Genomic DNA, 22,354 nt, shown 5'->3' on the forward strand with positions numbered 1-22,354 from the left:
CAGCTCCGTCGCGCTGCATCTTTTTCGCGTTCGTTCAAATAGTTTTCCGGATATCGGCGCAACGATATCTCTACCTCTTATTTTTTCCCGCCTTTATGAAAAATCTATTTGTGAATTGCCGAGGTATACCAGTTCGTTTTAAACAACTCGGTTTCTTCTCTTATCGACTGATCCGCCAAGCAACGCAAACTCGCGGCTCATACTCGGCTGCCGTGTGGCATACCTATACGCGCCATCATGTATTTCCTTTATTTCCCGTCGACGTATATTCCCTCAATACGAGACTTCGATAGCAAGAAAGTCAGAAAAGAAATCCACTCTTTCTCCTGCGAAATACTTTCCTTCTTATTTCTCCACTTTTCCCGACGGTGAACTGGATGTTCCCTCATCCTTATATCAATTGCACTTTTACCAAGTTATTTTGATGAGAGCATGTTTGCATCGATATAGCTAATATCGATATAATGAGTATCAATTAAATCTCGAAATATGATATGTATTACAATGCAAATTGGATTCATGTAAGTAGGTCTCGCAGTTTCAAGTTTAGTTTCATTATTATTTAACAAACAATGGAAATTCGAATTTATAAGTCTACAAGTTACAATTATATAATAAATAATTATTCTGCTTATGGATGAGGTATACAGATATGTAACGGATACGCGATCCATTTGGCGTAGTGCTATTAATTCCGGTAAGTGTGCTAGTTATCTGCAATAGCTGGCGCGGATTATCGATTATAAATGTTGTTTTAACATTATGTGCGCAGTCGATGCCGCAGTCGTTTGTGCACGGTGGCAGGACATTCCATTTTCGTCTTTCGATTAAATATTAACGTACAGGAGGAGGAGTGGGGCTTCCATTACTGTAATTAGCTGAAATGCATAGTATACTAGGCGTGTCACACTTGTGTATTTTAGCGACATGAAAGTGCTTTTAACCAAACCCTTTCACCTTTTAATGTTCTCTTGAAGCAGTAATAGTAGAACACTTCAGAAATGATTTGGAATATTAAAATTTCATCGTAAATAAAATGCATATTAACCAAGAATACATAACAATTTATTACTTAGTAATCTAACGCGATAAATAGACATCACCATCTTCGTTTTTTTTTCTAATTGTTGTTCGATACACACAGAAACCTTTGCATCAATCTTTTGCGGATTACGACACAACGCGATTGCGAGGTACGAACATTCAGGGAAGCTTAACGTGATTTTCGGCCATCGCGTTGCAAAGTATCAGGAAGTGACTAACGCAGAATTCCGCGGTGATTTATTGGGGAAAAACGCTCGCGGAAGTGCCCCTGGAATGCCAATATCTCCGAGGGAGAGATCAAGGGAGAAAACCCGCGGGAAATTTGATCATTCGGATATTACCCCGATTCTGCGTCTCTAGTCGAGCGAGAAACTTTCGGGATGAAGTGAACTTTAAAAAGTTGAAAAATAATCTCACGTGCGGGAACTTTCGCGGCGAGAGCACTCGCGTCGAATGCTACGAAGCCATTCCTTATTGTCGCTATTATTTCAGCTACGCTCGGGACCATCGTAACATGTGCGTTATTGCTGCCATTTTAGCGAGAAATTCAGAAACGGATCAAAGCTTACACAGTTTGATTTTACACGCAATTAAATTAATTAATTGCGCTTGCAAAACGTATACAAAATGCAGTGATATGTAATTTTGCGTGCAGATTTATAATCCGCAAAGATCAGCTTTAGGTCTAACATAACAGGGATGATGATTGTTCAACAGGATATTTATCGGTTGAATTTATTGTCGAACACATGAGTGATGTATTTGTGTCCCTTGCATACCCACCGGGCAATATGCGCATCCGTTAATCGACCGTGAATGTTCTTGCACAACAAGATGCAATTGAACGTGCGTAGTAACGCTCGCTTCCTCGAGAGATTTCGCTGTTACAGATATGCTTAAGTTGAGTGCGGTAGTGTTCATGTGTCCCGTAAAATCAAATCTATGGTCCATGTAGGTGTCACTTAATTAAATGAGACGACATTTGAATCGACTTATTTAAACGTAGCAATTAAAATAACATATAGGACTTTCGTTTACATAGCTATACACGCGATTTTATATCAATCTTCTTGCAACGAGCTTTTTTCCCGGATGAATTAATATTCATATATTACAGCATACATAATGCATCATGTGAGTACGTAGCTGTGCGCCACGTGGTGCTATATTAACGTAGGAATCGCATTAAAAGTAAGGAACTCATAAATGTCGAACTTCGCTATTATGCGATACACGTGGCAAGAAGCACGCGGCTTAGGGGTGGCTGGGAGAGACGGAGCACCAACGTGAGATTATAATACCGAACAAGTTTAACGCGCAGAAATTTAATTTCGCGACGAGCTCGTAACTTCCACTTCTGTGCAAACTGCAATTTGCGTCCGTACACGCGCGTGCACTGAACCATCGCAATTGCAATCAAACCGAAAAACGGAGTTGACCTTTACAAACCGCGTAATCCAAACCGTGCGCGCGGCTCTATTCGATACAATCCGCGTGTATGGCGAGGATACGCGCGCGCGACGCAATTCCCCGCTGAAATTTCCGCGCGTCTTTGCCGTTACGAAGCGTAATCCGTTTTATTTCTCCTCTCTCTCTCTCTCCCAATTTTTCGTTTTTCCACCACGGCGATACGAGACAAGAATCACTTCGACAAAGTCCCACAAGTACGCCGGTCGAATTGCAATAGGGTTCATTTACCGCGGACTCGCCATCAAATTAATGAATCGCCATAACTCAACCGCGGATGATATTAATTGCGATGCTACATATGCAAATTGTTTCATTTTAGCCATGATTCGCGGTCGCGAATCGAACGCGTCTGAATGCGTACGCACGCGTGTGAACTCCATACGCTGAATCCTTCCACATGTCCGTTAAACTTCTCCCTCATTATTTTCCCGCGATTGTGTTGTTAACGCGAATTACGTAATGCCATTTATTAATTGCTACCAAATTGACCCAGTGATAGTAATTCGGATTAATCGAACTTAACCGCGCCGTGGTTGAATCGCAAATTTGAACGGTGATTTAATCGCATATGAATAATCACACCCGACGGGGTCCGGCGTATCTCGCTGCTGCAATTTTAACGCAGACGTGACGTAAAAGTACGCCTCCGCGGGAGTTATGTCGACGATTTTTCAGAACGAACCGGCCGCCGTTGCCCGCGTCGCGATCTGCCTGAATATTCATGAAAACAGACGAGCCGCCGTGCGTACGCGCGCGCTTATCACGCGAGTGGCGGCGCTGCGGCTCGTTCGAGGGTGTATATCCGTTGACGGGGTGGAAAGCACCGACGCGCCGTTTCGCTGGCGATTGCGTGCGGAATTACAAAATGTCCGGAAAGTTAAATGAAAAAGGGGTTGCGCGACGACGCGTCTCTACAAAGTCTCGCCGCATTCGTATTTGTAAAAGGCGGCTGTTATACGTCGCCGAGAATCAAACGCGCGACGCCGGAATACAGATGAACGCGCGTTCTCTTGTCTCATCTCTCGCAAACTTTGATTGTCTCTACGCTGCGCTACGTGCATAAATTCGCGCCAGCAAGATGGACCGAGACCGCTGCCACGTATGTTACACACGTAGATGGATGATAGAACATACATCGCTTTCCCCTTAGGTGTATGATCGATAGCGCGCATGCGCATTTTGTTAACAGCCACTTTTTCTTCGCGCGATAACCGCACACGCTCTCATCAATAAATTATTGTCGATTTAATATCATCGGTTACGAAGGAATACTGTAAACTGGTGGACCTACGCTGTGCACGTTCGATATGTATGAACGATTGAAATCAGAGAGTATAGAAGAATAAATATGCGGCGCAAATACGAGTTCCTTTTTAGTGATTAATTATGTTGTCTCTTTCATTGTTCCGTTACATTGTCAAGTATAAAATTAATACAGCGAGCGCGATGTACCTACATGAATTGTAAATGTAAGTTAGCAAATGCGCGCTTAAATGCGTGATAACTTGATGCGTGCGTTACGTAGCATTTAGTGTAAATAAAGTATTACCGGACGTAACCGAGCAGCTAATTAGCATAGTAAAATATTGAGCCAAATGCATCCTCTCTTCTACTGTGGCGAGCTTAATGAATAAATCGTGCGTCACTCTCGTCATGAGCGAGAAAAAACAACTGCAGGTGCATGTTCACATTAATTTCAATAGCGCCGTTACTCTCCGTTAAATATTAGCTTCTGATTTATTACGCTACGCGATGCAACTTGAAAATTGTATTACGTCCCTGTGAGAACTTTCGAAGCGTTATTTTTACATACGCTGCGCGGAACGATGTTACATAGACAACGTTTTATCAGAATTCTGCTGAAAATTCCCGAATTTCCATGGCGATCTGTTGTTAAAACATTTGTGAGCGGCGAGCCACTTTGTCCAACGCGTTGACATGTTTAATCCATTTACGGCCGATGATCGATGCACGTAAAAATACGTTTACGTGTAACCTGGATCAAAGCAGCGGCAATATGCGGATTAATTGAAAAATCGACCGCCAAGAATAATCGCGCAGGCGAGACCGTAGACACACATGGAAATTGCATTCATCACAGCCTTTGAAGCACCTGGGCTAGTTCACCGATCGGCTCTGATGCGGCCGCTTTATCCTCAAAATAGCGAAAAATTAGCGAGAGAGCGCACGAGCGAGTGCATATAGGAACCCGTATGCATTCAGCCGAGTAATGAGCATTCCGGCCTCGACATCGCTTTGTGTCCGTGTACGTTAATCAATGGATCATGAAAGCGTGTATACACGAGCATAATAAGATTTATCCCCTTCATGCTATAATAATAGATTCATCAGTTACGATTGTTTCCTTCATTTAGCGCATACAAAATTTCACGGGAACAAAAACAATACCAATTAATTCGTTGCAGTACGTTACGTCATATCTAATAATTGCGTTTACTGTGGTTTCGCGTAAATCGTGTTAAAAAATCTGTACTTTTTTCCGGTGGACTTGCTGCGTGATTTTTTACGGCTTTTTGGCGCGACGCCTGTATCGGAAATACTCGTAATCAAATAGAGCGTGGCAATTCACTCTCGGGAATTTACATAATCATTCCCGGAAGCTGTGTGCGAGTCCGCTCGCGGTGCAAAAATTTATACGAACCCAACGCGCTTCGGAGCCAACAGCGGAATAATGCGAAGAACTTCCGCCGAGATGCGCGCCCTGCCTCCGTGAATAGTAGACGGTGCAAACAACTTCGGTGAACGATAAAAATATGCCGGATAAAGTTTCGCGCTCGCAATTCTTGGTGCGCGTTCAACGGGAAACTGGTTCTGGCCCATTATGGATTCACGACCCAATCAAGGACGAGTAAATAGGGAGCAAGTTGGTTGCACCGTATTTGCAGTCTTACTCGGGGCAATGCAGGAGCAATCGCCGGCTTATCCAATAACGGAGACCACTATATTGTGCTTTTCGGGGTTTGTCGGATAGTCGTATCCGCCGGAATTCGACAAGCAATTATATATTAATTAATCCGTATTCCTCGCGATTAACTTGAAAATCCCTCGATCCTCATTGCCTCTCATTATCGGCGAGATCGTTTCGCTTGAGTACGAGTAGTTTTCCGTGTGAAGACTAGACAGCTAGGCCGCTGTATTTTTCTCGGCAGTGCTTTGAGCGGTGTATAAACATAGGGCCACGTCGTAAATTTTGTTCGTGAACTGTGTTCCTCCGCGAATCTGCAATTCATGCGTCGCCAGCCGCATTATTGCGCCAGAGTTCACCTACGCGACGAGACGAAACCACGCGTCGCGCGTTGCACTCGCGAAATTAAAAGGCGTGGCGAATGACGTCCGTACGAATGAACGAGTTCAGTAGCGCGAGGTTTACTCCGTTTTTTACTTGCTTTTTCTTTTTTTTTCTTTTTATATGCATATCTCCGTCGCCGTCGCGCTTCTATCCGCAAAACTATCTCGCGCAGAAATGCAGTGGGAGCCATCGTAATAAGTCGCTCGGCCAGTTTCCTTCCGCGGCAGGAGCACTCATATGCGTAAATAAGATCTGTTCCTGCTATATTCGCGAAAGCTTGGCTAAAAGCTACGAACGGAAGCAGAGAAAAAGATAGAGAAAGCGAGAAAGTGCACGCGTTATAATCCGACTTTATATTCCTGGTATTTTATTTTCCGCGCGCGTAGAACCAGCGTACAAGGGAAGCATACGAATATCGAGGCAGCTTCGCCATCCGCACAATTAGCTCCAATCACGAGCGATGCGTTACAGCCGTCTAAATCACTCGTTCGTAGCAAGCGCGGAGGATGCACATCCTTCACTGTTATGCTTGCGCGATGCGTCGCGTTGCAAAGGAGAGATCCTTCAGCGGAAAACGTTCTCCCTCGTCTATTCGCCAGCTATTCGTTCTCGCGTGCTCCTACTTCCGGAAAAAGCCACCGCCAGCTGACACCGCCGGCCGGGCGCGATAAATTACCGCAGGGACAACGAGCGCGAGCGTTCTCCGTGAATTTCCCTTATCACGACGCACGTGACCGAGTTCGCTCGTAACGCCGGTATATCTCGAAAACTCGGTTCTCCAAGAGGGAGAAAGAGAGGAAGAGAGATGAGAGGGTCACTACGGAAATTCGTGACACTCACAACGCCTTCTGCCTAGAAATCTTTGCGATAGCAGATCAGATAGAAAGTATCGATACTTCCCCGTCGACTTTATTGAGTATTTTCAACGTCGATACTTTATCGTCACTATTAACTGGCTTGTCAATATTGTTGTTATAAGTGACTGTAACAGTAGTGTATCAGTAAAATGTTTATTTGCACCATCGAAGTATGTGTTGCTCGCCAACGTCAAGAGGATTAAATGGCACTCTATCAAAATGATAAAGATAATAGCTTTCGTATTTTTAGTCGGTTGGTTGTGTAACGTTTCACAAACATTTTTGAAAAATTAGTGGCGTGTTGCGTTGCTTCGAGTGTTGCTGGTAACGAAACGCTGCGAAGCACAGTAAACCGTAATTTTTTGTGGAACTGTCATGAACGTTCTCAAAGTTGAAATTCAAACGAGCTAATTAAACAGGGGAAAGAAAAAAGCACGCTTACTCAGGGGCGATTAGAATAATTTTTTTTATTTGCGCGCTGCGAAGTTGATTTTATCACTGATCTACGAATGTAACATACAGGGTGAGGCACCTAAAACAGGCCACCTGAATATCTCGGCTGTTATTGGTGATAGAAAAAAATGTGTCAGACCAAACTTGCATGGTTTCGAGGGACACATAATTTGTTCTAAATAGTTTTTTATTAGGTGGACGCGTAGAGGTCATATGAAGGTCAACTTCGTTTTTTTAAATGGTATGATATGTTTTTTTACGTACCATCTAGTAGAGCGTTTGAAGATGCGCACATTGATCTACGGGTCAAAATCATTCAAGGTCACTGAAGGCCAACTGCAAGGGAAAATAATTTACTTTATATTGCCTAGAGTTCTCTGCTATTAAAAATACTGTAAACTTAGAAATGAAAAAGTTCTAGCCCTTAGAAATTTTTTCTTTTTCCGCGAAGTTCTAAGTTGTTGTTATCATTATTTTTTATATTGCCTAGAGTTCTCTGCTATTGAAAATACCGTAAACTCAGAAATGAAAAAGTTCTAGCACTTAGAAATTTTAGCCTTCAGTGACCTTGAATGATTTTGACCCGTAGATCAATGTGCGCATCTCCAAACGCTCTACTAGTTGGTACGTAAAAAAACATATCATACCGTTTAAAAAAACGAAGTTGACCTTCATATGACCTCTACGCGTCCACCTAATAAAAAACTATTTAGAACAAATTATGTGTCCCTCGAAACCATGCAAGTTTGATCTGACACATTTTTTTCTATTACCAATAACAGCCGAGATATTCAGGTGGCCTGTTTTAGGTGCCTCACCCTGTATATAGCGTCAACCATAGATAACGGATTGGTTGCCACATTTATTTCCGATAATCCGTCGATACCGTGTAAAGGCAAATCCGTTTAGCCCTGCGGCCATTTCATCTATAACGATCCCAATTTCTGTGTAAAGCACAATTTTTCGCCATTGGATGGTGATGTTTTTTCTCTCTGTTTTCTTCCTTCTTTTTTTTTATTGTGATTCAGTAATTTGATATCCTGCAAGTTGATCGCAAGTTGATTGACTAGAATCCGTAGCGCTGCGATTTTCATGCAACCGCATCGCATCCGATCAATCGACGATCGCGTCGACTGGATGCATTTAGTAGCGTTGTTTATTAGGAGAGATTACGCGGTCGCGTTTTGGTGAATGGATTAAAACTGCACTGTCCGTTGGCGAAAGTGCAGCGCGCGAAATTATCTTATCTGGGTCGGCCGGGTTATAAACTATCGGCGGATAATTATCCACCGCGACTCTCTCGATGAGCCGCGTGAATTTTTCCCGCAAATTTTCCCGCAGCAAATGTTCTATGATTTATTCAAGATGAGAAACGAGTTCGCGGCGCGAATGCGCGATTCAAATAGCGAGATTGATGATGCAGAGCGAAGTCGAGTGCGTGTGTCCTGTAAAGTTTTTAACGAGCCTTCCACCGGCTCGCGACGTTTACTCGAGCCACGTAAATAACGGACATAATAGCAGTGCTCGTAATAACGCCGGAAGTGCGGTGTGCTAAAGGCATAATTTACGATAAAAGTGCGATTCATATCGCACGAGTATTGATTCCGCGACGCGGAATGGAGTTGTGGATGAATAGAGTCCCTGAGAAGCGCGCAGATAAATGACGAAGAGACTGTTTATTAGGGAATTTATTTTACTTTTTAGCTGCCTTTCAAGTCTAATATATCTAACGATGCATATTGAAAAAAGCCCTGCGAGAAATAGACAGCCATCAAACCGCAAATCCTTATTACAAGACAGATTGCATTTGGATCTATCAAAAAGTCTAAACGAATGCAAATCCGCCTAATGATGAAATACTCTAGGTAATTCGATAAAAAGGAGGACGCCACGCCATGCTGCGTGTGTTTCGTTACTGAATCTTATTATGCCAAAGAGAATTAAATAATGCACACAATAACACACACATGTGACTGGTATACCGAGATAACCAATCAGCATCACGAAAAAGAATTTAGCGCAAATGAGACTAACATGCTTTTTTAGGAGTGGCCGTTTAATTTAATGTCCGACCATTTCAATTGCGATATTTTTGCCGGCTCGTAATTACAATAGGCCATCCGGCCACGGCGGAAAAAGAATTACCGGCAAGAATAGGGAAACGGTCGCACGCGCGCGGAAACGAGACGCAGGAAGAGAGGCGCGGAGCGGATAATGACTCCGCGGCGCTTTTCCGCGATATCTGCGCCTGGCTGGATGGTACCCGCGCGTTGGCCCGTGCAGTAACTTTCTAAATTATTGCCGACGATTTGTTTGCCCGGACTTGCGCCGCGCCCGCCCACGAATCGGACCTGCACTTCCGTGCAGATTAATCGGCCGAGGAATGTCGTGGTTAAACGATTAATTATAGACATTCAATTGGAAAGATATGGGAGAGAATCGTTTGAAAATTGCTCGTGTTGGAATTCAGATAGCAAGTTTGCGAGCGAGCGTGCATCTGTTGTTAATGGTCCGTTTCAGATACACAGGGTCCGGGTTCGGTTTAATCGCATGATAATGAGTCCGCGTGAGAGAAAAAGAGAGAGATATATATCGATTCATTTCTTTTTGCAGGCCTGCGACTGCCTGGGAATCAGCAAGGAGTGTGATTACTTCGGGCTGAAGTACCAGAACGCAAAGGGCGAGGAGCTCTGGCTGAATCTGAGGAACCCTATAGAGCGGCAGACCGGTGGTGGCGTGGCGCCTCTAAGATTCGCCCTGAGGGTCAAGTTTTGGGTGCCACCTCACCTGTTGCTACAAGAGGCTACCAGGTAAAAAAAATTAATTCACACCACGCTATTTTCCCGTATCCGCTCGTCGCGATTAATCTTACAGATAATAATTGATTTAATGTCGAAATTTTAATCTTTATGCATCATAGCAACATGAGCGATAAATAAAATAGTTCTGCATATATTGTAAGTTTGAACGCACTAGAAATGTTGATCTATTTGTACTTAAACGCTACAGAACGCTACGTCAGAATCGTGATGAATTCGCGTATCAATAGATCTTTGTTACGGTCTTTTAACGACGTGATAGTACAATTTCGTTCTGCATTTATAACCCTCCATCTTGGGACGAGGGTTGAAAGGGATCTACATGTAATCTCGTAAACCACGTCCCAAGAGCGATCCGTTGCTTGCTAGCTGTCCCTTCGTGACCGGTTGATACGGATGGGTAATTTGCACGCTGTGTGCGACGAATCTCGACCAAGCAATCTTGGCGATTGGTTGGTCACCGATAATGTGATTTAGAGCGGAAGCTTATTTCGGGAATTACGCCACAACATTATTTATGATTAAAATGAACGCCAGTGAAACTTTACGGGCTCATAATAATCTCATAATGAGATTCCTCTGTCAATGGAACGCTTTTAATCCTTGATAGAGCTCTTCATCTGGATGTCTTTCGTCTTTCTTCTCCTGCAATAAATTTCTGGTATCGGTAACCGGGAGCAGTTAGGCCAATCCTTCTTTGCTGCCGTCGCCGCTTTAATTACAGTACATTTGCATCGTCTTCGAGTTCTCTCGATACTATCGATTGTACTCCTTTGCGCCCCTTATTGATCCCCGAATATTTATACCACTGTAGCTTAATCATTGCACGCGCAGCACATTCTATAATATCTAATAGAACTTGATCAGAAGTTTCGGTCGCGGTGATGCTTACCGCGTGATGGAAAATTCAGTTAACACAAAGCTCAAACACGATATTGCCGCGCATACTTGATCGCATTCCGCGCGGCGCTTGTAACGATACATAATAAATCTCACGAGGATGAAGCATTCCGGTCGTGTTTTAAAATTAGCATCCGACCCTATAAAGCACGGGATGAGGAACTGCCCCGGGAAATACACGTCGCGGATATTCGGTCGGGAAGCAGCAACTCGTTCTGTTTGAAGTTCAGATTGGCTCGTTACCGCAGTGTGACGGCCGCGTATTCAAAGCGAGGTACCGCGAACTCTCCGTGTCAGTTACGAACTACGCTGTAATCCGCTGCGCGGGTGCACTCGTGCGGATACAACGGCGAGAAACGAGACACAGAGGCCTCCGTCCGAATTGAAAATCGTTCCCGCCGTAAAAATTCCTCTTTCAAGGAGAGCGGCCGAGCAAGAGCGAGAACGTGAGAAAAAGGGATGAGGGAAAGATAAAGGGAAAGAAGCGCACGGCGAGAGGTAGAGCGGATGCTCGTGCAATCAGCCGGATTCCTTGGGCGCGATCCATGCGATCCATCGATCCTCAAGCGGGCACGTACGAAATTGCATGCTGGAGTGTCGCCGCGTGAGGGTACTGATTGCATTCGGCGATATTGTATTGTTGGGTGTTGTTCGGGCTCGCGGATACGCGAGGGCGATGCGGCGCGTTCCTCCACGAGCGAGATGCACGGTGAATAACGTTTTGCACGGCATGGAGATGCAACGACGAGACGCGATTTATTTTGAAATCGTCGATGGTGTTTGCATCGGAAAGGTATGTGGAGCGTGCCATCGCCGCATCTTTAAACCTGATGTTTCACGACGATGTCGTGACGATGCCAAGCATCGTGCAAAATTGGATCACGTCGATGAAACACGACAGATATTCGAAGCGATTCTTTCACCCCTTTCTATCCATCATAAATTTCGTATCAAATAAATCAGTGTGATAATGAAAAATTCGCATGCACGTGAGAAACTAATCGTAAGCAAACTTGCGTGAAATGTATACTCAAGTGGATTTTAATTGCGAGTTGGCTAGAGAAACTTGATTACACCTGGGAAATATGGTTGCGATATTGGATATGAATTTCGCATTGATATTCGATCGCTCGCATGATTGAGCGGTTCGGAGAGTGAACGCGCTTCATTCTCATCCTTCCTCGGGGCAGAACGTTCCTCGGGGCTCTCTCGCGGGTTCCCAAGTTTTCGATTCCCAAGTCGAAAAAGACTTTCCGACAGGACGGCTCGGCGACGATCACTCGTGTTCCTGTCGAAAGTTTCCGGCAAATCGGCGCAATTAAACACAGTCCGGGTCGGGCTGTAATTAATTGTGGCGCGGGGCGCTGCGGCTCGCAGATTTCCACGGATCGGAACGTAATTCCAATTTAATCGCGGTCGCTCGAATTACCCCTCGTAGAGCTAAATGCGCGAAGAGTAATGCGTCCAGCATGCGAATTAATTCGTCGCCGGTACCGCGATGCTGCTGCTGTAATTGCACCACCAGCTGACGCGACGAACTCTCTTGCTGTCGCGCCCGTGTCCAGAACAACGCATATCTGTCAGACTTGCATCCTTTTCCTGACACACACAACACGGAATTGTACCAAGAGAACTCTCAGAACAGCTTGGGCGTGCATTGTAAAATTACAGAATAAAAAATTGAATAAATCGATGAATTCGTAGTCGAAAGATTTGCACGCGGAGCGTTTAAACATCGAAGATATCGAATCGATCAGTATCGAAAATATTAATGTAATATTTAACTTTTAATGTCACTAATTTGAACATTTAATTTTAATGAGAAAAAATTTTACAATGTCACACAATATATCTTTGTTAAATACAGTAACTAATATAGTAAATACGAAGAATTCCTCCTTTCTATGATACAGATGTAAGAAATAAAATATAAAAGACTTCCTATACGAACTCTTCTAATTGAGGAATTACGTTATCCCAAGAGAAGCACACGCAAGCAGGACTTTACGTTTAGCCCGATTACACCTCGTCCCGAAAAAGCCGATTTCACAAGCTTCTCTCACAGCCGTGACGCAATATCCTCTTAATCCGCTGCGCTTCCACTTCAGCATCTCTTCCAACATCGACGTGTGTCCTTTGACGCTATCGTATCGTCGTCCAGGTTAAATCCGACCGACCGAGAAATTCATTTCTCATGGATTAATACTCATTCGACGCCGAGTCGGTTCGTGGGCGAATCAATTTTTCGCTGCACGATCAGCAAAATCATTACTTTCTCAAGATGTGGATTACTTTAGCACAAGCTGAAAGCACGTAATTAAGATTACGTGCTTTATTTAATAATCTTAATTACGTGGACATGCTTTCAACCGCGATTTGCGGTCGGTTTCACGACTGACCAAACCCCGACGCGCGAGTAAAAGCGAATTAATCTCTAACGAAATTATTAAATAACCATGTCATACCGCGCTGTTTTCCGAGCAGTTTGGCGAGGATATTTCATGGGTCTGCGACGAAGGAGATACAGACGAAGAAGGAGACATGGGTAAAAGGCTCTGTCCCGGGGCGGTCACATAAAATACGGTGAAATTAATTTGACATGGGTCAGATTTAATTGCGTTATACTGCGTCGTTCACGACGGGTTCGTCCGAGAAAGGGACGAGAGAATTTCACGAGAGGTTTTGCAAGATACGAACAAGAGCTTTGCGTGATGTCGGGCAATGTCAAGCTTCGAGCATTTATTTTCACGTGGCAAGTGCAAACGATTATTTTTATATTGCGCTATATGTATTTTGTTAGGCTATCGACGAAGAGACAACTTGCAGCACACGTGTAATTACTAGCCATGTAATTACTGCGCCGAAATGAACTGTTCGCAGCTGAATTTTTGCGTTTCGATGATATTTCGATAATTTCAAATAAACTCGCCAGAAATGCTTTCAGCAAAAGCTACCAACGCGAAATAGAATTATGTATAAAAACGCAAAACATCACAGAACAAGAACGGAAAGTTTTTTCTGCTATGCAATGTACTTCATCATTATATTTCATCACAAGATATAAATCACAGAATATCTCGTCAATTATTTCGCCCCGTCGATTCCATCTATGATTTATCGAGCCGCATTTTTTATCTGCGCAAAAAACACAATTCTCTGATCGCAAATTCGGACCTTTGTTCGAATGTAGAAGCTTCACACCGATGCTCGCATGTGATTTATCGACGATCTACATTTCGTTTGCAACGACGTCACGAGTTGCCTGTCACATTCTGCTCGTAAATCTCAGAAAGATGTATGGTGCAAAGTAACACCTCGACATTAACGTATCGCGAGACGGCCAATAATTAAAAACTGAACGTACTGAAAATGCCAATATTTCATGAATAACATTAACAGCGAAAATTAACTGGCAGCGCAATTTCAAAATAAAAACTTGCCATAAAGAATGCATCGCTTTCTTACCGCCTTCTATTGAATTTACGTCATAGATAGATTGAGGAAACTTTAACGGTCTGTTCTTATTAATTCGCTGTGTACTTTACCGAACTGTGCGTTACCGAAGTGTCGCCAACGGGATCGTCTATCATACGTCGCCGAGAAAAAGAAAGAGAACGACCATTTCTTCTAACTAGTCTAACAAAGTCGCGACGTTGATAAAGACAAAGTGTTTCCGTATCCGAGACGGTCAGAACTCATGGTTATCTGCTGCAGAATTACAACTGCGACTTCTCATAAGAATATCACAACGCGCGAGTCGTTTGTCATTTCGTTCACTCCGCGAGATCGCAGAAGTGAAGAAGATTTGCGTTCGAGGAAAGAAAAACTTACGCGAACTGCGAGGATTACGAGCGGTGTTACTCGGCTTTAGCAATCGTCAAAAATGAGACATTTTCCAGCACTTTCCAGCAGATATTTAAGCAGATGGAGTAACTGATGCGTTCGCTGTAAATAAAAATGCCGCATTGCGAATGTTTTTAAAGAATACGAGGTATAAAATATGGAATCTTGTCATATATGTGCGTAATAATAATATGTGAACTACATAAATTGTAGTTGACGCATTTGGATGACCAGAGCACGTTACAATTAATTAAGTTTCCGTGAATTATTACGTAAATTGTTATAATATTTTGTTCCGTAAATTTTTATAATATTTGAAGAATTACAAATTGTATTAATAAAGAATTGATGCAGACAATTGCAGGCAATAAATAAATACCACTATTAATATTTCGAAAAGTCATTATTCGGCATTCATATTAATTAGCTATATCAACACGTTCTATAAATCTAAATTTTAACTTAATCGAAACATATACGTAATTTATAGTTTTGTTGTTGGCAACTGATCGACGAAACTGCATTATATGATTTTATAAATATCTCAATGTTTTGCTTCTGCAATTCCCACGCGTTAACTATTTTACTAGTACTCGTTCGTTAGCCAAAGTTCACAAAATATTCAATTTTAGCTGGGATATATATATATATATATATATATATACACGTACAATTTTTATAACTGTCGGGATGATTTTTCTCACAATCTTTGATTTTCGTATTTAAAATAGAATAATATTTTTAAACAAATATTTGGAAACATGTGTGTACTAAAGTCTATTATTCATATTAAACACAAACATCAAAGTTGTCAAACGGCTAAAAAATCTGCGGTCACTTGTTACAGTAGGATACTAAAAATACTTTACCTTCCAGAAGTCAAACATAAATTTTATTCTGTAATAAACGGAGCAAAATTAAAAAATATATACTGCAATTTTGTTTGCGAATGTAAAAAAAACTAATAGCACGTAAGCAGAAATAGCTGCTTTTTATTGCCCGTATATCGGCGAGGAAAAATACCACTCGTGTCTAAAATTACGTCGACCACTGTCTGGCATCGTCACACGGGAAAAATGTCGCTGCTGTATATACGGCACGTATGTGTACCGCGTTATAAACTATAAGTTTTATCTTTCGCCCGGACACGGCTTAACTTCGATGAAAAGAAAAATATCGTCGACGTGCGACGTCAGAATGAAAATGCTACAAAGGAAGAAAGCAGAAATTCGAGTTCATCGCGCACTAGCACTCGGGCGAAACTTCTCCGTCTCTTTGTACTCCGTCACGGGCGTCTGCGATACTTGTGATTTGCACAAAGACGGTAACTTGCACGTTCAAGAAAATCGAGACATCGAGAAGCGGGATGACGTCGTGTAAAAGTTTCGCGTGGGAAAATGTCGATAATTAAAATTTGCGGCTGCAATCCGCCGTGTTATCTGTTATCTGTTGCTTATTACGAATGACTTTCCACCGAAGTTTGATTCGCCTGATATTATAGAATTCAAATAACCAGATGAATTTTCATGGGCACAGTATTCCTAATAATATTTGTTATAATAGTACTGGCATAAGCGTAGCACGTATATATTCAATGAAATTCCGCTCAGTTAAGCTAAGTTGAACAAGGATGCAATAATCGACCGGATAGATACGCTGTATCTAATAGCGATATTTATAGTAGATTGTTATTTGATGAATAAGTGCACCATCCTGAATCTCCCGGACCATCTATGCTAATTTCTTACAAGGGCCCATTATGATTCTATGAATTCTATGAAATTATAATCTATAAAATCCAGTAATTTGATATACAGCAATTACAATTCTCTTTCAACCATTAAAAGCGAAGCTGAGATTATTTTCAACCACGAATAGCGTTTCGAAAAATGAAATAATTGCCCTTGTATTAACGCTACCGTTAATCCTCTGCAAGCGACATTGATGTGTTAAGGGCTTAAGTTTATGAAAGCCAGCAAAATTGGGGATCTCGTATGAAACGCTGCGCGAGTGTTTTAACAGGGTGCTTTTCCAACCAGATGTGGGAAGTTCAGCTTTTTCAGCGCAGTTTCTCTTTTGTCAGCGGCCCCGGCTCCCGATTCCTTCATCGAGCTTTTCACTACGAAGCAAAACTCGCCGCCGGTTTTCGAAAACGTAAAGGGAGGGAAGCCGAACACCGGAAGGCGGATAACACGCACGTCGAAAGCGCACGTCCGCCGATAAAAATAAATTCGCAGCACAAAGGACGCGCGTTCAAGCAAAGGCGATCGCGTGCAACATCGAGAGTCAGCCTGGAAAAACTTTTCTCCGGGAAATCGAATAAACAGACAATGGTGAAAAAGCAAAGACGAGCGAAAAGCGAACAAAGAGAGAAAGATGCAAAGTCTGCATCGTCGTGCTTACGCTAAAAAGGTAAAATATCGTGGTAAAGCGTAAAGAATGTGGCGACGAGAGAATCGGCTATTGTCGTTCGGAAGGTCGGTTGTTTCGCAATAAAAATCAGAATTTATTACAACGAGAGCCTCGCCTCATAAAGTATCAGTAGCTTCTATCGATACTGTGATATCTAACGATGTAAGAATATTTCTCCATTGGAATATCTATCGGGTTCTCAGTTAAGAGAAATCCCGATAAGAAATGTTGTGCGCACTTTCCAGTCTATCGTACGAATTTATTTTGAAGATGCACGCTCGCGAGGATTCATCGGGGAACAATGCGGAAGGATATTTAACCGTCACTTAATAAAACACCTCGGCGGATTTTACCGAGAATATTAAATTTCCACTTGTGCATTAAAGGCACTGTATTAATCACCGCGGCAAGAAAATTTCTTGACCTTCCCCCGCCGAGAAAGTTTCCGCTAAAATTCCGTTATATTCCTTATCTCTGTGTTTTAATCGGTAAACTCTCCTCTAACCATATAATTCCCTCGGCGTTTCCACGGGTAAATTCGTTACGACCGCGAAATAACGACTCTCGCAACTTCCACAATTACAAGTGTAACTCGCGTTATAAATCTCCCTCGTTGGACCGCGCGTTTTCCGCCTATACCGTCGCCTAATCAATTCTTAGCTTCCGCGATTACACGCTTTTCTTCTCGCCGTCAAGAAGCTTGTCTCCGGCTTGTTCGAAAGGCGACATAAATCTTGAATCATGTTAATGCGTTTGTGACGTTGCGCGCGGTGATGCATCGCGCGATGGCGGATACATCCTCGAGTACTATCCTGCACGGAAGAGATTTGTCTCCGGCTGTATGCGCGAAGTAGCGAAGCTTGCGAGAGACGGCAGGTTCATTAGCGAGAGGCGACATAGTTCAGAGTTAAATCGTTTGAATATCAACCCTCCTCCAGATGCAGCGGGTTCAAGTTTCGAGAATGTGTCGCGCGCGCGAAATGTAAAATATTATCCGGCGCGAGATTATTTTTGAAATGAATTTTAGTTTAATCTGTTGGCCGTTATTGTGTATCACCCGCGTTGATTTGCGGTCCTCCACGCTTAAATTTATTATCTCGAATTCATAAAAACGCCACTCCAGCCTTGCTAAATTTCAACGGACATGCACGCGCACTCGTGCGGAGCGATTAAATGATGCATATTACGTAAAACGAATTAAAGAATACAAATTGCAGAGAAAGGCAAAAGCACTCGTGACTGCGCTGTTATCGGATGAAGAGATCTTCGCTTGCAATCGACAGGAATTTGCATGTGCCTAACCGTCGTTCCGTCGTTCAAAGGACGTTTTATACGAAGAGCTGCATCGATTACGCGAACTGATACGTCGAACTCGGAGGCAAATAGCGTCGTCGTCGCTGTTTCCGGTGCTTCCTGAATTTTCCCCGAGTCCGCGGACTTTGTCTTTGTGTAACTTTCAACGGTTCGGGCCGAAGTATCGATCGATTTCGTGCGGGCGGTTGCACGACGCCGGAGTTCATCGCGTCGTATCGTTTCCGCGTCGTACGTAGCTTTTCGGACGGGGAACGAGAGTGGTAAGATAACCGTCAGGAACGGGTTACCGCGCCTTCGTCTTCGTTGAGTGGCGGAAGAAATTCAAGAATATTTCGCGTCTCTCTTCTCAACACTCGACACGCTGACGATGGCTGTTCTCTTTCGCGATTGCGAGCTCCGCTACCGCCTTCAGACGTGACGTGATCCGGAAAACACTTACGGGCGAAACGAAAATGCAATGTTCCTTTTTTCTTTACGGCACGCGGTTTGATTTTGTGCTTATAAACAGTCATGCTGTGTTTATACGTCTAGACGAATGCTGGCAACTTTTCCCGCGGTTACGAGATTGCATTTCTCATTTTCACAACATGATTTTTTTATTCAATTTCACATTTCCCTCACGATGTTCGGACGAAGCGCTAGTCCGCTCGCGCGGATGGCAGGAAACTTGCATGATGATCTAGGTTGGGCAAAAAAAGTAACGCCGAGGTTCGTAAGTCTACCTGCATATCTTTATATGCGTCAGCGGCGTATGTATGCGTGTGTTGTCATGTGTGTGTGTCGGTGATATAAACCAACAATTTTCGGGCTATGCGAACGCACAGACGCCCGCTCGCACAACTCTCCGTGACAACCCCAGCAAATCTCTACGTGCCGCACAAGGCGGATTTAAGTGCATAATTCATTGTTACTGCAACATCACGCTCGTCCGAGTGAATATGCGCACTCTTGCGTCGCGCAAGTGGTGAAGTCTCACGAAATATAATTGGAACGACGTAAACGAAGTGGAATTGATAAAGCCTATCCGGCGTATGTGGTGTGATATTATATTACACGAACTCAATGCGAGTCCCACGCGTATGTTTGGCTGTGATTCGTAAGAGGTTTTCCCTTCGGCGAAAATTTATTCGGACGCGTTGTCTGTACCACCATCATTGTAACATTCAACATTAATTATCTCAGTAACCAAGGCAAATTGAGAGGACTACATTAAAACACAAAATCCACCTTAAATTAAACAAGGAGTAAGTTTTTGTTATGTCAAGCCCTCGAGTTTAATTAATAAAATTCGTCTATGCGTAACGTAAAAACTATTGACATTTGGTCAAGAAAAATTTTAACTTCAAATTAATTAAATACACCCAAATTCTCCTAGCCAAACTGATACGCGAACATTTCCACATGTTTTTATATTTCTTTTATATTTTTTTCCCCGCGTTTTTTCATATGATAAATTAATATAAAAATTTTTCTTTCTATCTTCTTTTACGTCTTTTATGCCCTTTTTACATCTTGTTTTTAATATTTTTAGGATATATTTTATAATGATCCGAAATGCCGCGGATGGTAACCATTATATGAATGTAAGCATATTTTCTTCCTTTTCTTAATTACATTTTCGCAGCCTTCGTATCGCGTCTTCCAAAAGCGGATGAGAATCTGCTAATATTTTGCGAAAATATGAAACCGCACATTACGCGCTTCATTCTCCATGCGAACTTAATTCGCCCCAATATACTTATTGCTACGTAGGTTACGGAAAGCACAGATACTCTACGAGGCAAGGAAATTTGACGGAAAATTATGAAGCGGCCACGACTGAGAATATAAATAATTCATTGTTATTGCAGCGCTGGCAACATCTACGGATCGAGCTGAGCTCGAAGAGAAGCTTATTTGCTTGGCATGAGGTGAATCTCGAGTCGCGATTCGTGCTCGAACGGAATGAGGCGAAATACTAGTTCTAGTAATGGTTTGCAAACTTACAGATTGATGAAGCGAATCCGTGAACATGATGTGGAATCTCGTGTGTGTCATTGCGCGTTTCTCGCCGATTCGGCCTGCCATTCACCTGGAAATTTCACCAAGAAGTTAATCGGGCTGAAGAAAAACAATCTGGAAATTATGTTATACGTAACGCACAAAGGAAAAAGCGAAATATATGAAAATGATAGAAAAATCGGACTTGCAATTTTACGATGAAATTTTTTCTGAATCCGTTCCGCTTCAACAAAGAGCCGCTACAGGAAAGAATATCGTGATAAAATGTTTTGACATGACCTCACCGTTTGATAGTTACATAGAACATAAAACACGAAATACGTAAAATCCTGCCTTTCCAACATAGATTGGATAGATGTGTTCCGGAATTATTTTCGCTTTTCATGTACATGTCATTCCGCGCACAAAGCGAAAACGCACCATCGGCGAACGAAGTGCTCGCGTATTTTATTCGAATCGTGTTTCGACTTCACATTCTAGCCGAGAGAGGTATGAAAGTACCTCTCTCGTTACGATACGGCACATGACGGTAGTATCGTGGTAATGTTATCGCTACTAACGCTGCGAATCTCGTCATCGGGATTCGAAACACGCTCTCACGAGTTGCTTTTTGCATACTCCGTCCACCACTTGTGGTTTAGCCAACTCGGTGGTGCACCGGATGCACCATCGGCGATCGGTGCCGTAGCATGCTCGCAATTTATTGCCGTTCGCGTTTTACTAGCAATCAAATGATACTTCGCGTGACTCAGAATTCTTCGCCGGGACCGAGAAATATCAATTCCGCGGCAGCATTGTTGTCGCCGTTCACGACTCTGGGAAATCGGCGAAAATCGCGGCGAAGCGGGCCTCGTAAGCTAATCTGATTTATAGCGGAATTTTGATCCACCGGGGAGAGAGCGAGGTGCTCGTAAAAACTCGGCCGGACTTTTATACGCGCGCCTTCATTGAGGAACTTTTGATATTAAGGCTAACCCTCGGCACGCCGTGAGAGCGCGTGGGCTTCGCTGGAAGTCCCTAAACGCTTTTAAATACCACAGGGCTAATTGCGAGCGACCACGGAAGTGGCAGTCGCGGCCGCCGTCGAGTTAAGCGCTCTATCCAGGGAGTTGGCCCGGAGTTTCCATTTTATAGAAACTTTTTGCCCACCCGAGATCCCGCTATAACGATATACTCAAAGCGATTCACCTTTTTTCTTTTTCTTTCCATCTCGCGCCACAGCCCTAAAAGGGCTTCGGGATAAGCCGCTCGTGAAAGCGAGGGCCGAGGTAAGAGGACGATCGACTCGCGTCTCAAGGAGAGCGAATTGCCCGTCCGTGGCGAACTTCGCCTTCGAGAGAGATTAGCCTCGAAGGAAGCTTATGGCGAAGTACATAATTAGTTCCCGGGTTAATTAGCTACACGAGACGTCTCTGGTAGCATCGGCGTGGCACGTGTTTCGAACGCAAGAATGTACTTTAAACTGTCGCGTTTGTATTGTTACGGGGAAACTGAAAGATCGCCTTTACGTTTCTGTTACGACGAAACATAATCGTCTTTCGTACTCTTCCTTCAGAAGCAGCGAAATGATCTGATGAGGTACAATATCTAATAACAACGTGATGTTTGAAACAGCTAGAGCTAAATAATGATCCATTGACAATTACCATTGTTCTGATTTTAATACTGTATCAAGTACTGATGCATCTTGCTTCAAATCAGTTCACAGTATCCTGCAAACTATTGTCCTCTAATTGGTTTGATGTTGACCTAACCGGTACCGTCAGTTTAACCATCATCGTTGACGTTGAGGGTAACGAGACGGCTATCGTGACCGGAACTAGCTCAAAGTGGCCACGAACCCGTCTGACCCGTCAGATAAGGAAGGAAATTTCGAAAATCGTCAACGTGGAAACTCCTCTCTGCCTCTGACGCATGGAAAAGGAAAGAGA

The 22,354-nt window shown here is 43.2% G+C and overlaps 1 protein-coding gene and 1 long non-coding RNA gene across 2 annotated transcripts in view; one reads left to right on the forward strand and one right to left on the reverse strand.

The window, feature by feature from the left end:
• LOC105277436 (E3 ubiquitin-protein ligase MYLIP) overlaps window positions 1–22,354 on the forward strand; it is a 146,619-nt gene that overhangs the window by 107,860 nt on the left and 16,405 nt on the right. Inside the window, exon 2 of the mRNA XM_011335788.3 lies at window positions 9,748–9,944. Coding sequence (XP_011334090.1) covers window positions 9,748–9,944 — 197 coding nt within the window. The remainder of the gene's footprint in view (window positions 1–9,747; window positions 9,945–22,354) is intronic.
• The window catches only part of LOC113561630, a 29,311-nt gene continuing 17,544 nt past the window's right edge, over window positions 10,588–22,354 (reverse strand). The window contains exon 2 of the long non-coding RNA XR_003406322.1: window positions 10,588–20,493. This is a non-coding gene — a long non-coding RNA (uncharacterized LOC113561630). The remainder of the gene's footprint in view (window positions 20,494–22,354) is intronic.

This window comes from Ooceraea biroi, chromosome 3, assembly GCF_003672135.1.
Source record: "Ooceraea biroi isolate clonal line C1 chromosome 3, Obir_v5.4, whole genome shotgun sequence".
NCBI classification, from domain to species: Eukaryota; Metazoa; Arthropoda; class Insecta; order Hymenoptera; family Formicidae; genus Ooceraea; species Ooceraea biroi.